The sequence below is a fragment of the Lutjanus erythropterus genome, chromosome 7, assembly GCF_056507025.1.
Source record: "Lutjanus erythropterus isolate fLutEry1 chromosome 7, fLutEry1.hap2, whole genome shotgun sequence".
Classification (NCBI taxonomy): domain Eukaryota; kingdom Metazoa; phylum Chordata; class Actinopteri; order Lutjaniformes; family Lutjanidae; genus Lutjanus; species Lutjanus erythropterus.
Window position 1 is genome coordinate 41,021,923 of NC_139323.1, and position 15,633 is coordinate 41,037,555.

At 40.0% G+C, this 15,633-nt stretch overlaps 1 protein-coding gene across 1 annotated transcript in view; it reads left to right on the plus strand.

The window, feature by feature from the left end:
- Positions 1-2,222: 2,222 nt before the first annotated feature.
- The window catches only part of niban1a (niban apoptosis regulator 1a), a 41,896-nt gene continuing 28,485 nt past the window's right edge, over positions 2,223-15,633 (plus strand). The window contains exon 1 of the mRNA XM_084723802.1: positions 2,223-2,292. Within this exon, the coding sequence (XP_084579928.1) occupies positions 2,238-2,292 (55 nt within the window). The 5' untranslated portion in view covers positions 2,223-2,237. The remainder of the gene's footprint in view (positions 2,293-15,633) is intronic.

The window sequence follows — 15,633 nt, forward strand, 5'->3', positions numbered from 1 at the left end:
TTTGCTTAATTCTCAGGTATGTGATGTCCTCTAAGATTCAGATTTTATTGTTGCATCTCAATAAATCAAATCTTAGTTCTTAAAATAAAGAAGCTTAAAAGAACAATAATAACAGAATAAAATGCACCATCAGCCTTTATAAAGTGCATCATAGTTCATGAAAATCAATATCGTTATGATAAAGTGCACTGCTCCCTTTGCTGCATGTCAGCCTCCCTCTCTCTCATCATTTCCTGTCATATCTTCAGCCTAACTGAATTACATGAAAAATGCCCCCCAAAATATAATAAAGAAAAAAACGGAATCATAAAATTCACTATAAATATACTAAGAACTTTCAGCAGTAATAAAAGTGACTGAAAACAGTTCCAGTGTACCTTCAATGTCTAGTAACTACCGGTAAGTAGTTATTGTAAGTAAGGCTACAATTAATTGAAAGTTTATCAAAATTGCAATATGGATTTCTGCAATTTTCAAATTGCAGGAGGTGCAATATTTGTTAAAGGCAAAATGTGTCAGAAAACTTTGAAATGAACAAATGTTACGAGGCAGAAATGTACTGTCAAACTCAACTCAGTACAGATTCCTGCAAAAAAAAAAAAAAAAAGAAAATCACACCATAGTCATTTAAACATGTTTTTCAATCAAAATGAGAATAATGATGTAAAAATTATATTATTCCCTCTGATATCACAATTGCAATATCAGTCAAAATAATTGCAATTAGATATTTTTTCTAAATCTTTCAGCTCTAATTGTAAGTTGGCGTTTATGAGTCTAATTGTGTGATGAAAGAAAGTGTCCTGGATCCTGCTGGTTCTGGTTCTGAGGCTGATGATTCTGCAGGTCTCGTTCAGAATCTCACAGCCACTGATCTTTGAGTCGTCCTCGTGTCCCTTTGTATTTCTCTGCGGCTGTGAGCGGTGCAGCTTGCATACCAAGCTGTGATGCAGCCAGTGAGGATGTGCCTCTGTGAAATACACACAGGATGCACATTTTTTATATTTACCTTTTTGAGATTTTTATAAAGATATTTTTACTCACAAATGAACACTGACAAAACAATAAAATGATATAAATAAATAAAAGATTGGTGGATTGTTTTGCCTTGTTGCTCACAACAAGGTCTGTGGATTATCTTGAGTAACTGGGTCAGGTTCAGGCTCAGGGAGTAATGGATTACAAATCACAGGATTATGTAATCTTGATACAAAACAGATGACTGTATTCCATTACAGTTATAGACAAAAAAGACAGTTAGATTTAGTAAAAATGAGGATTATTAGCAGGGTTACAATTTTAGTGATTTAGTCTATAAATCAATCAATCAATCAATCAATCAATCAATCAATCAGTTGCACACAGCTGGACAAAAAATAAATAAAGATAAAACAGAGCTGCAACAATTAATAGAATATTAATTTACTATTAAATTCATCTGCATCTATTTTGATAATTGATTAATCATTTTGAGTATTTTTTTTTTATTAAAAAATCTTAAATCTCTGATTTCAGTTTCTTAAATGTGAATATTTTCTGGTTTCTTTCCTGTTCTCTGACAGTAAGATGAATATCTTAGAGTTGTGGACAAAATGAGACATTTGTGGACGTCATCCTGGACGGAAACACTGAACAACATTTTTCATGATTTTCTGACACTTTATGGAACAAACAACTGATTGATTAATGGAGACAATGATAAATTGATAAAGAAAAGAAAGACTTGAAAAATAAGTCCAAACATATTTTTCAACTGACAAGATTGGCAGGATTGATTAAATAATTAATGAACAGTTTTAGTCAAACCTTTTAGTCATCTGATTTAGGGGTGAACTGTCCCTTTAAGTACAGTAATAAAGTAAATGTACTTCGTTACATTCCACCACTGTTGCTTTACCTTGTGTCAGATTCTGGTGCTTTAAATGTTGTTCTAGATTCACACATGAAGTTTATTTTAAAATGAAAAAAGGATGTTATTAATCTGAAAGATGAGGCATCACCATGGTTACGAGCCCTGATTGAACTCACTGAGCATCATGGGTGAATTTCAGGCGCCGTGAGGCTCAAAAAGTGAGCTGGATCCTCCTCCCGTGTGTCACTCAGGAGGAGGAGGAGGGCGTGTTCCTCCTCTTCCTCCTCCCTCCTCCTCCACAGCTGCTGCCGCAGATCGATGTGACGGTGAGTCCGTACCTGAGGAGGACTGAACTACCTGTGGATCCTGTCCCACCAGCAGCACCATGGGGATCTCCGCGTCCAGTCTGCTGGATGAGACCAAATCAAACTACATCAGAGGTAAAAAAAAAACAAAAAAAACATGAAACAAACACGACGCGGCGTGGACGCACCGCGCCGTTCCGCGCCGCGCCGTACCGCTAAGGAGGAATCGCACATGATCGGATCGATTCTTTTGATTCTTTCTATGAAACTTGTTGTCTGGCTTCGTGTTGTTGTGGAGCTTCATGCCTGCTTGTTAGTCGTCGGTGGAAATCTGTAAATCGCTCAAGAAACCGCGCGTTTTTCTGTGCGCTTCAGACAAATTTCAGCGTTTGTCCTGATTCATCGGAATCTGTGTCTCATTCATTTCATTTCCGAGCTGAAGTCCCGTCCTCACATGTTAAAATCACTTTCTGTAGAAACCAAACAGCTGATTATTTTCTCCTGAACTTGTTTCCAGAGATCTGGATCTCTGCTGTGGAACCTGTCAGTCCGGTTTTCCCTCACAAATATTCTCCAGACTCCAGTCCACCTTTCTCCAGGCAGTTTGTCTGACAGATAATAAACTGAGGAGGGATTTAAAGCTGTGTTCAGTGTTTTCAGCTCAGTTATCTGCAGGGTGGATCAGCTCAGGTCTCTCCTGTCCTTCCAGTCCTGCAGGGATAGAAAAGTGAGACGGGACAGAGTAAAAAAAAACAAAAACTGTTTTCTTCCTTTTGTCTAATTGTGTGTCCACTGCTGCTGGGTGTGTCCCTGTACAGAGGACAAAAGATGGTTCTGCTGTTTTCATTGTGTGTGGATGACAGACAGGTGCAGATCTAACAGGTGTTCATGCAGGTACGGTGGCCTGCGTGTGCCCAAATTAAGAATCGCACAGCCGATTCAGAGATACAAGAGCAGAAAGTTGCTTTTGATGAAGATGAAGTTGTTTATTTGTGACGGAGGATGTTTGTTGACCAGCTGAGGTTTTACACACAGACAGGTTTACTAAAAGCTGATTTATAATCCAGGAGTTTGGTGAAGCCTCGGTTTGTTTGGTGGCTGAAAAGCAAAGCAGCTGCTCAGTTCACTTGTTCTTCCGGTCAGGTTTGGCCACAGTTTGTGCACTTCATGTATTCCGATCATATTCGAGTCACACCATCTGATTTTCTGAAAGATAAATGCCTGACAGTCCTTAAACTCTCGACCATCAAAGAACGTTTTACCTTTTCTTACCTAATTTATTTACTTCCAGAACAAACGAAGAAAAGACAGTAGAACTGCTGATTTTGTACTAAACAAGAACATATGAATATTTTTGTGCATAAAACTATAAGAGAGTCAGAAGGAACATCAATGTAAGCAATATAACTGACCTGCAACTAATGATTACTTTATTTCCTTTAGTCTTTAAGACATCAGAAGACGGTGAAATGTTTCTTTAAATGTCTGTTTTTTCGTCCAACCAACAGCCCAAAACCTAAAAATACAGTTCACAATGATTAAAAACATTTCTTGCTGCCATCTTGGTTAGAGCTGTGTGCAATATCACGATGCAGTGTTTTGAGAATCGATAGAGTATCACAAAATATAATATCACAGTACTAGATATTTCTGATATGTTCCTACAGCCCTAATCTGAGTTAGGATTAGGAGAGTTCCAACTTGTGAAAAGGTATGAGCGATGCCGCTGAAAAATTTCATTCCAGTTGGTATCGATAATTATTGATCATGTGGGTTGTGACTGATGACATGTTGGTTACTGTAAAAGGGTGGAAGCAGCTGGGGTGGAAGATATTCCTGCAAAGTCTATACAGAATGATGTTTTGTTTGTTTCCATCCATCCATCCAGCAGCCAGTTTATCCATGGTCAGATCATGGTTGCAGCAGGCTGAGCATGACATGTCACTCTTGTTTCCCAGCTCCTCCACCTCAGCTGACTGCTTTCCTTTATGACAGGCTGTTCATGAGCCGGGACGTCTTCTTCCTGCTTTCATGGTGGTTTGCATTTAACGCATTTAAGTGAAACTATCAAGAATTTTGTGGAACATCTTTCTTATTGCTGTTGATGACGTGTCATCGCCCAGGCTTACCTAAGACTCTGTCTCTCATTTCTACTGAGACTTAAGAAACTCATGTTGAGCTCTCAGACCGGAGCCCAGTCTGGTGTAAACAGTGAAACCTGATCTTAATCCGATCTGTCCCGTTCATCTTAGTGTGTAGGCTGTAAGTGCATTTTCCAAGTTTGTGAAAAGTTGATGTGACTCAGTTGATACAGGTGGTTGAACAGTATATCGCTGCATGCTAGCATAACAGAGAGGGTCAGCAGGTCCTCAGCAGCTGTCCAGCAGAAACCAGCTGACTGTATGCATGTATCTGTATGTTGAATGGGGTGTAGGAACTGTGTGGCTGCACTGAGTGATTACTTTCATTATCAGCTGATCTGATGATTCTAGACCTGTTTCACAGCAGCCATGTTAATATGAAATTGTAGGATGTAAAGAGAGATACTAATTATAGCCCCATTCCAGTTAGCGTAGCAGAGCCTTTCCAGTGAGGCAGCATGCTCTGACTTTGTTTGACCGGAAGGGAGTGAAACTTTAATTGAATTTAATCTTGTTTTGTCCAAAACTGAAATATATCATGTTTACTATAATGTAAGAGAAGGAGCTGCACATTTGAGAATGTTTGACATGCTGTTGTAGCTCTTGTGATGCTTTTATGTTGATGCATGAATAATGCACTCGCTGAGGAAATACATTTCCCTCTTGGGCAAAGTAAAGTCTGTCCACGTGAGTGTGGCTGAGTGTGCAGGCGGCACAACAGCAAATGAACATGGGTGGTGTTTGGAGACATTCGTGTGCCTCTTTTGGTTTATTATTGTGTGTAACAGGAGCATGTTTTTAGGTGAGATTTGCAGGTGTGTGTCTGTCCCTCTGTGCAGGGATCCTGCAGAGCTTTGTAGTGGTGAACATCAGAGGAAAGCACTACATTCATATGAAAAACTGACATTGTAGTTGCAGATTAGTGAAAGTGAACATAAACGTTGAATCCATGTGAATCCATGTACATGTGGACGTCCAGTCAGTGCTGATGGTAAATGTAATCAGCTGAAACAATAAATTCCCCAGTGCTGCTATATTGCCCAATAAAACTGAGATCTCCAGCTTGCAGAGCTGTGCCGGCATTGCCTACATGTACCAGGATGCATTGCATGTAAACTTCTGACACCCATGCCCATGTTGCTGTGTATCACCACGTGCATGACAGCATTACTCTGGTTCCGGGAACCCCTTTGTTGGCTACCAGTAACGTACCGGACAGAATTTAAGGTTCTTTTGTTTATTTTCCTTGGACCAGCTGCTCTCAGCTGTCCCATGATCGTGACTGAAGGGGAAGGACAATCAGGCATTTTCTGTATCCGCCCCAAAGCTCTGGAACAGCCTACCTTTTTCAATTAAGTGTTCCCCCTCTGTTGACATTTTTAAAGTAAAACTTAAGACCCACATGTTTCCTCAGGATTTGAGAGTCCTTATGGTCATATTCTCATTTTTATTCTCCTCTGTTTTATATTTTTTTATCTGTTCCTGTATTTATTTACTTGTGCATCGGAAGGTATTTTGATGTTTTGATCTCTGCTGCTATCATCTCATTGACTTGATTATAACTTTGTTGGTCAAAAGACATATTATATGTAGATGATGCATCAACCACTTTGGCCCGTTGCGGCCATACATCAAGGTCGCTACAATACTGGTCCGGTCAAGACCAGTTTTGACCAGTCCAGTATGGCATTAGGTGACAAAAATACTCATCCAGCACAACAGAAGAGGAGACTAGAAGGTGAAATTGCATCACTTTGACATCACTGGTGCAGGAAGAACAACAGATTTATAGACTTTTCTGTCAATACAGCAGCACTGAGGAAGTTATTGCATCAGTTGACTACATTTACCATCAACACTGACTGGGCATGTACATCAAAAGTGATGAATTTTCCCTTTAATTACTACACAATATGAGCTGGACTTGTTTTAGTGACCATCTGCATTGAGTGAACAAATTCAAAATCAATAATCAATTAATCCTTAACAATTAAAAAGATTCATAATGTTTTTCTCAGTTGAAGTTTTATTTAAGCACATTAGTTTTCTGAAACATGAATTCATGAAGCACAAAAATGAGAAGAAACAAAATAATAAAAAATTAAAAAGTAAGACCTTGGAACTGCTGCTCATGTCCCTGCAGCACAATTAGACGAGACAAACGATGCAGACCAAACAAAACTGAGAAATTCTGTGAACTCCAGAGAAATGGTGCACAAAATAGTCAGATTCTTAATGGCAAATTATCAATTATTGATTAATAATTAGCAGTTTACATCAGATCATACGGAGAGTTCCAGCGTGTCTGACACGAGTCTAGAAAGCAGGTGTGCAGGATGGTGTTGCTGCTGTTTCAGCTTCTTTGGGTCGCGTGAACAACAGACGGGGTCAGTGCTGTTGTAAACAAACAGAATAAAGGTGAAAAGTCAGAGAGAGCTGAGGAAAAAGGTGAAGCTTAAACAACAAGAGGACAAAGAGAAAATGATCACAGTGAGTTTAAATGCAGAAGAATCTGGTTTCCTTTAAAAGCCCGTCTGTGGATGTTGACACTTGTTGCGTTGCCTCTGCTGTTGCCGTGGTTACAGGACAGAGTATCATATGTTCAGAATGGGAATGGAAAAGTATAAATATTGACCATGCTGAACATGTGTTGTGTTATATTTGAACATTTTGTGTCACTGCAGCGTCACAGGAAGCCTCTCTGTGCTGCTGAGGCTGAAGATGATAATAATAGTACAGAGTGTTTGTTGGAGGTTGGAGGAAACCAGCCTTCAGACTCTTGTTTAACGGGGTCCTCTGGGCGCCTTTTATCTCCTGCAGCTCGCACAGCTCGGACTGAGGACTTTGGGACACGTCTGTCTCTGCTTCCATGTTCGCCTCGTCAATTTTTCCTGTCACTGCTGCTTAAGTGGAGGATGAACTGGGAGCAGTGACACTGAGCATCCATTTCTCATGCTGAAAACATTCCTCAGTCCTGCAACAGAACTCTGTGTGTGTGTGTGTGTGTGTGTGTGTGTGTGTCTGTGTGTGTCTGTGTGTGTGTGTGTGTGTGTGTGTGTCTCTGTGTGTCTCTCTGTGTGTGTAGGGTGGGGTGGGTGTGTATGGGCTGGTTTGGATGAAGTGAGTTCTTTTCAGTGCGGATGATTCATGGGTTGACATCAGTCCAGTTTAGGTGGAGGCTGATCCCTCGATACTTTTTCACTCTGAAGTCATTTGTCCTCTTTGTGTCACAGCTTGTGTTCAGAGAAGGGCTGGGCAATAAATCTATATTATATCATATCATGATGTGAGACTAGATATTGTGATAGATTTTGGATATTGGTATAAATGTTTTAAAGGCTGCTTCACAGTAAAGTGATGTCATTTTCTGAACTTATCAGACTGTTTCAAGCTGTTCAGCAAGTAGTTTCCATCAGCACTTTTGGCCACACCAAGCCAAAATGTACTGTGCCGAATTCCATTCCCTTTATCGCTTTCAGCATGCCGAGCCAAACCTGGGATGCACCCACTCAGGAGTTGGGCCAAAGCGAGCCCGACCCACCTCCAAGCAGGCTGCGGTGACGTCTCACCACCCGTGGTTAACCTGTGGCGAGCCTCCTTTCTCCTCCTCGTACAAGCGAGTGTGGTGATACTGAGCTTGTGTGTAGGAGAGCAGAGAGAAAGACGTTTGTTAAAGTCTCTTTATGTTCAGCTCTCAGTACTTTTGTAGCTTCTGACTGGATCTTTATGTTTTGAAATGTAGTTTCTCTCCTCTGTCGCTGTTTCTACTTTCGGTTATCTGCTTTATTTTACTGTTTCATAGTCGCATTCAGCTGCGACGGAGTTGTGTTAAGTAACTGCTGATGAAACGCTCAAACAAAAACATTTCCTGTTTGTGCTGTTTCATAATAAAAGCAGCTTTAATTGTGAAGAATTTAAGGAAACGGTGTGTTTATCCCAGAGACATATGTGAACAGTTTATCTTCCGCTTTACAGCCACTTGATTTGAGCCTCTTCAAGCTCGTCGAGTCGAGCCAGGCCAGCTCTGTGTATGAAATAGGACCATATTTTGATCATTGAGTCTTTTCGAGAAAAAACATTCAAAATTCTCTGTTTCCAGCTTCTTAAATGTGAATATTTCCTGGTTTCTTCACTCCTCTCTGACAGTAAACTGATTATCTTTGGTTTGTAGACAAAACAAGACATTTGAAGACGTCATCTTGGACTTTGGACTCTGACATTTTAAAAGAAAAAACTGTTAGTTGATGACTTGAGAAAATAATCATCAATACAAATAATGGTCCGGTGCAGCTGAGGTTGGGTGATTGGGCAAATATACCATCTATCGACGATGGACTGAATCCATTGCTGATTGCTTTTTTTGGCCAATTTTTATTTTATTTTGCTAATGTAATAGTCTGCAGAGTGGCAGCCTCTACTCTGCACCACGCTCTCTTACAGCGGCGCAGTTCAAACCCACTCAGCCGACCATGAGTGATCTGAGCTGGGTGATGAGTGAGAGGAAAACAGCCTGCAGAGTCAGACTCTTTACACTGTTTTCACTCGGTGAATTAAGGATTTATTTTGACCAAACCAGAGTTGGTGATTGTTGAAAGAGTGGACGGACTAACAAAGACCGTTTTGTCGAGTTTTACATGTTTTTTTTTTGTCGAGTTTTACATGTTTTTTTTTTGTCGAGTTTGAATTACGTGTGTTTTCCAAGGAGTTAACAAGCCAATTAAGGTCGTCTTAGTTCAGTAAAAGAGAAAAACTGGAATTCAGAAGGTGTACGGTTGTATTTCTCTGTTTAAAGTGGAAAATAAGTGTGAGAGACGTAGTGAATGTATGCAGCATGCGTAACATAGTGAATTTGCCGCTTGCACACATCTTCCAGCTGAGACTGGAAGGACAAGAAGAGATGGGAGGGGGGGACGATGATCATTTGGAAAATTTTAACATATCGTCCAACTCTAGTTGCAGGCGTACTGTACAACCTGTCACAACCTACACAATCAATAATTATTGATATCGACTGCATAATTAATCTAAATATTTTTGAAGTCACAACATGGCCATTTGTAATATTCAGATTTTTCTAACCTAACCTGCAGCTCTGATTCTAATTCTATCTGACAATATCTGTTTTTTTTGGTTCACTAAAAGTTCTGTGATTTGGGTATTGAACTTGGGCATATTGCCATTTTACTGCAAGTGCAATTAATTGTGCAGCCCTAAAAGAAAGCATGTGAAAATATAGTATCAGTGCTTTCATTGTTTCACTGTGGACGTCGTCTGTTGCTACTTCAGTCTGTAGGTCGTGTTTTGATGACTCAGAGTTGGAACATTTTAAATGTATTTGCACCAGGAAGGATCCGTTTTTTTTTTTTAAGTATCTCTGTCAGTGTACATTTGCTGTGGATGAATTTTTCCTACAAACCAACCGGTCAAACTGAATTCATTGTTTCCAGTGATCAGACTGGAAAACATGGCAGCTGTTGTGGAAACTTGGTCAGATTTCCTCTAAACTCTCTTTATTAAAATCAGCTTCTTCGCTGATTTTGTTTGTGAATATCTCTGAGGAGAGAAATGGCCCAGGCAGATATAGAATTGTGATTAAAATTTAATGTTCAAAATCTTGATAATGAGGGTGTGGAGGCCATGTTCCACTAATTGCTCCAGCATGTGTTTGTGTGGCTTGATGGATTCTCAGGGGATATTTTCCATCCACATTAAAATCAACACAACAACAGCTACAGCAGAGCTGGTGAGACCAAGTTTGGCTCATGTGGATCTTTAAAGAAGAGACATGCCAAACCTCTAATCTAGACGTTATTTACAGTGATGATGTTTATGACCTTCATGTTATTTGAGTATCTTATATCTTCAACATCTGGCAGAGTGAGTGCTGGCGACTCGTGTTTATCATCCACATATTTTATCAAAGAGGAAAAACAGAGAAGCTCAACAGGGTGGAACATCTGCTCTGCTGTCAGCTCTGTGGAGTCTCTGCATTACTCAACAGTTTGAACTGTTTCCTTCAGACCAGCACTCATCCCATCATGAACACTCACTGGCTCATGTTCAGGGGAAGACCAGTCTTACACCGGAGCTGCTTCCAGAGTTGGCCAGATTATAGGGCTGGGTATCGATTCAGGTTTCCTAAACTCGATTCAGTATCGATTGGGTTAAAGATATTTCAAGTTTGTTTGGATATAAAAGACGTTCTCAGAGAACTAATGCTGTAAATTAGACAAAGGCTTCTCTAACCTGGTGCATTATTGAATATATTAACATTTAAATTAAGAATTGGCCCAAAGCAGTTACATTAATCATGTACTTTTTATTAAACACGACCTGACCGACACACTAAAATTAAAAAAAAAAAGCTGGTCACACAAGACCAACATGTTAGAACTGCAGGCTGAAACACACATCCACAGGAGAAAAGACCAAATCTAATGATCGATTCTGGGATTTTATGAATCGATATTGATCTGTGCAAAGGAAAATTAATTCATTTTTTTTTTTTTTAACCCAGCCCTACCAGATTCCTCTGAAATGGTTACATGGTGAATTACATTTCAACTTTTCTGATAGTAATGTAATTTATTGGATGAACAAAAAGTGCAATCTGATTACTTTTGGATAACTACTGGATTACTTCAAAATCAAACACTGAAAATATTTCTCCTGCAGGTTTCAGCGTTAATGTTTTTTTTCACTTGCCCCGTCAGAAATCTACTCGCCTAAAGTCAGTTCTTACTCGCCCCAAACAAACTGTCGTCTGTGACAAAAAGTCCAAGATGTCAGTCTAAAAGATATTCAACTTAATATGATAACAAACAAAGAGAAGCAGAGAAGAATCTCCATATTTGACAGGCTGAAAACTGCATTTTGCATGAAAAACAGTTAATTAATTATAAAAATATTTGAATAAATTCTTTTTTATCACTTGCCCAGTTGGACAACTTTCTGGTGGCAGCCAAAAATTTGAGTTCCACAAATATCCTTTTTCATTTTAAACATCTCAAAACGTTTTGCATGTGGTTCTTTTTCATAGAGTGCTTGTTTAAGAAACTCTGGATGTCAGACGTGTTTTTTATGCATTAATAGATCCATTACTACCCAGCCCTGGCTGGTTCCTGATCAGGGATGGGAATCGAGAACCGGTTACACACATAGTAATCTTATACCCCAGAGTTTATCAGTTCCCTCCATCACTGCTGGCATGTTTTTCTGATAGTTGCACGTTACAAAACGATAAAATCAAACTCCTCCATCTACGCTGCTGGAAACTTGAGCGAGGAAAGAGTCATGGCGGAGAGGAAGAACTGGTCCACAGTGTGTCTTTATGTCATGAAGAAAGATCACAGCAGTGTTGGTCGCAGTAATGTCTGATAATTTTAAGTGAGAGTGTAAACATCTTTCTACACAACATGGGCTTGAATTCCAAGAATGACATCTATTTGACACTCTGTGCATGATTGCCACTGCTTCTCAGCCAAGCAGCACGTCCGTTATCCTGTTATAATAACATTAACGCCACACAGGCAGGGTTAAGTTAAGTCAAGTCAAGTCTCCCATCCCATAATTTTTGATCTGTCACTAACAATGATTGGAGAAGCAACTAATAAAGAATCCAAGTTAAATTTGGAGTGAAATTATGGTCAGCATGATTCCAGGGCTGTCCCCGACTGATAGCTTCTTTAGTTGAATCAGATTTGGACGTCCTGTACAAATTAACAATTAGTCCTTTTTTTAAATTGCAGTGTGCCAGACTAAATTCCTATATGAGCCTACATGAGCATGTTTTATCAGTTAGACTTACGGCTTAAAGCCTTTCTTCGTCATCTGTGATGTGAAAACATCAGATTTCCTCACAGTCAGAGAAGTTAAACATGTGCGTCCTTTTATAGTTCAGTTATAAAATCAGTGGACCTGCAGAGCTTCTCTCCTGAGGCTGCAGCCGCTGTCCAGCATCACCTGTGCTGCACGCTTTGCACTTCTTTACACCATGAATTAAGGTTTTGTTCGGACCAAACCAGAGTTGGTGATTGTCATGATCCCTTCCATAATGTTGTCAGACACTGTCAGAGACAAAACCAAGCGTCAGCTGTCCTGCGCTCTGCGGTGCGCTCTGGTGAAGTGTTTGACGGCGCGTCAGCTGTCCTGCGCTCCGCGGTGCGCTCTGGTGAAGCGTCTGACGGCGCGTCAGCTGCGCTCCGTTTCTATCACTCCTCTCTGCTTCCATCACAGTTAGTTTTGTGGTTTGTGGTGACTCAGAGACTCGGTTTGTAAAGTTTACAGCCTGTCATGCTGTTGCATTGATCTGTGTACGATGATGCAGATAAAAAAACCAGAGCTGAAACTTGTTTACCAACCACTCATTGATCTTATTTCTGATTTCTGATTACTTTTGATTCCTCATTGAAATCTTCTCCCTGTGCTTCTATCAGTTTCTCCTGTAACTGTTTCCACACTGACTGACAAAGGACAAACAAACAAATGTTCTGACAGATGATTCAAATCGTTGGTTATCAGGGTGCAGTCCTGTTAGTTTCTCTCCATACCCATAACAAACTTTTTAAAACACCAACCTCAGCTTCTTACACCAGTACTCCTGCTGCTTCTCCAAACTGGGGGCGTGTCAACCTCCGTCTACTGTAGGTAATACACTTAAAACCCAAACTATCTCTTTAAAATACTGACACATCAATGTGTTTGCAAGTCTCCCAAATAAAGTCAAAGAATGTAATGTTTTAAGACCGATCATGTGTTTTTAATTAAAATGCAAGACTTTATTTCCAGAAACAAAACTTTATTGTTCTTAAATGTCACTAACACGGCTGTAAGAGTTGTAGAGAAGTGATTCTGGCGTTCCCAGCCTGTGTTTTTGCTGTCAGGCTGCCATTCTTCATGCTGTGTCACTCTGCCTCCAGCTGCCATTACGCCATCGCTCAGATATTCAGAGGAGCTGTGAGTCTGTGAAACTTTCCCCCCTTCACATCTGAGTCCACGGCTCTGCACAAAGAGAGGAAACTGCTGCTGCTGCTCAGCTCTCTGCAGGACACCCACCTGGTGTTTACTGACCCAGTGTCCTCACAACACAATGCAAATACTGCAAAATCTGCTGACAGTCAAACCAGTGCTTAGTACCCCTTAAACAATGTAGAAAAAAAGTGAGGAAACTCAATATTTCAAGGCAAATGTCATCACTAAATTTCTGAGTTTGAGTTTTTGAAACAAACAAATGTCTTGTTTTGTCCACAACCCAAAAGATATTCAGTTAACTGTCATAATGGAGGAAAGAAACCAGAAAATATTCACATTTCATGCTGGAATTAGAGAATTTTGACCTTTTTTGCTCACAATATTACTCAATTAATGTAATGTCTTGTTTATAATCCATTGCAGCTGTATAAAAAAATTGTCATAGCTTGCATAAAAAAGTTAACTCTTTTTTAAGGTGCAGCAGACAGAATATTTTTTTGTTCGGATGGTTCGGAGAGTCTTTCATGATTCTAGTGTTGTTAGAGAACCTTTTCCCACAGATGGTCACGGATTCATCTCTCAGACAATTGGATGCTTAGCTCTCTGCTTTGTGTGTGATGAATGAGATTACATAAGAGACAGGAGGAGGCAGGGGACTCGTTAATAATGATAGAGAGTTGCACATGGAAAGGTCGCATCAATAAACATCCCTCACAGAGCTGACAGGTTTTATTAACCTTACTGACAGTAAAGATGCTCTCCGTCTCTCTACGTCTGACTCTCACACACCCCGAGTTTTACAGCAGGGGAGCGGCCTCATGTGGGCGTCACCGTTTAGAAACTTTTATGAAACAATAAGACACTTACCTGCCTGTCAGGGACTTTAACGAGCTGCAGAGCCTGTCTGACATGTACGGCACCATCATACCAAGTCAGAACATCGAGGTCTGAGTCTCGCAGGTTATTTGGGGTGTAAACATGATGGATGAAGGCAGACAGACGTGCACGTTCACCTGCAAGATCCAAAAATAACTTTATCTGCGCTGAGCTCAAACTTCAGAGACAAGAACTTAATGTTAAGTTGTTGAACAAATGTTGATCAGTGTTTCCCAAGATGACGTCCTCAAATGTCTTGTTTTGTCCACAACTGAAAGATACTCAGTTTACTGTTGGAGAGGAGGAAAGAAACTTGCCAAGTAAATTTTAATAGTTAATCGATTAATTAACAAATCACGGCAGCCATGCAGAGAATGAGAATAATGATGCAAAAATGATCATTCCCTCTAATTTTGCAAATCATATCACAATTATCTCTTCGCTAAGCCCCACCCTCCTTGGTTACGGTTGCTAAGCCTGCCAATCTTTCCATTCCCACACTGTATTTATGGAGTTTACAGTGATAACGGGGGCAGATTTAACATCAAAATTGAGAGTAATTGTTGATACAAGAGGTCCTTGATTCCTTAGAGACGCAAACAAAACCACAGTTTGTGATTTTAGTGGGAGTTGCGTGCTCGCACTCCTCCTTGACAGACAACAGAGACTGTGCTGCTTTCTGATGTCTTGTCATCACAGTGAAGTTGGCATGTTTGGGACCATTTTGTCTGTACTGAGACAGAAACCAACACCTGCGCTGCAGCCGGAGACTCTGCACAGAAGAACTGCACAGATGGATGCATGATTGTCAAGAAAAAGTTCCATCAACTAACTCAAACCACAAACTGTCATTTTAACATTTCTCTTTGAGTTAAATAAACCAGATAAAATGTGTGAATCGGTGAGCTTTAGAGGCTAGCAATATCCCTCTGCTACCAGTCTTTATGCTAAGCTAAGCTAACAACATATGTCGCTCTCAAAAAGAAAGCAAGAAAGTGTGTTTACCGAAATGTTGAACTATTCTTTACAGTCGTTGTCTCTTCTTTTCATAGATTCATTTTCATACATCTTCTCGACCAAACAACTAACAAATTATTCAAGAAAATAATCAACAGACTAATCGACAATGAAAATAATTATTTACAGCCCTGCTTTCTTAACAAATGTTGCAGCCAGACATTAACACGAACCACAAATATAAAGTAAAATTAAGATTAAAATCAATCTGATCTTTCACTATTTGTGCGTCCTTAAAATTAGAAAACTAGAGACCAAAATGTACAAACTCATATTCCTGTCGTGGACACACAGCCCCCTCCTCTTCACACACACTCTCATTGTGTCTCTGTCTGACATTTTTCTTCCTTGCAGCGACTTGTTCAGGGTCTCGGGTATTTCCTCCTGACAACACAAAGACGCTGTTCTCTGGAGGACTTGTGTGAGCAGCTGGACAGAGTGATGTCCACCAGACTCATCATTTCTAAAGATT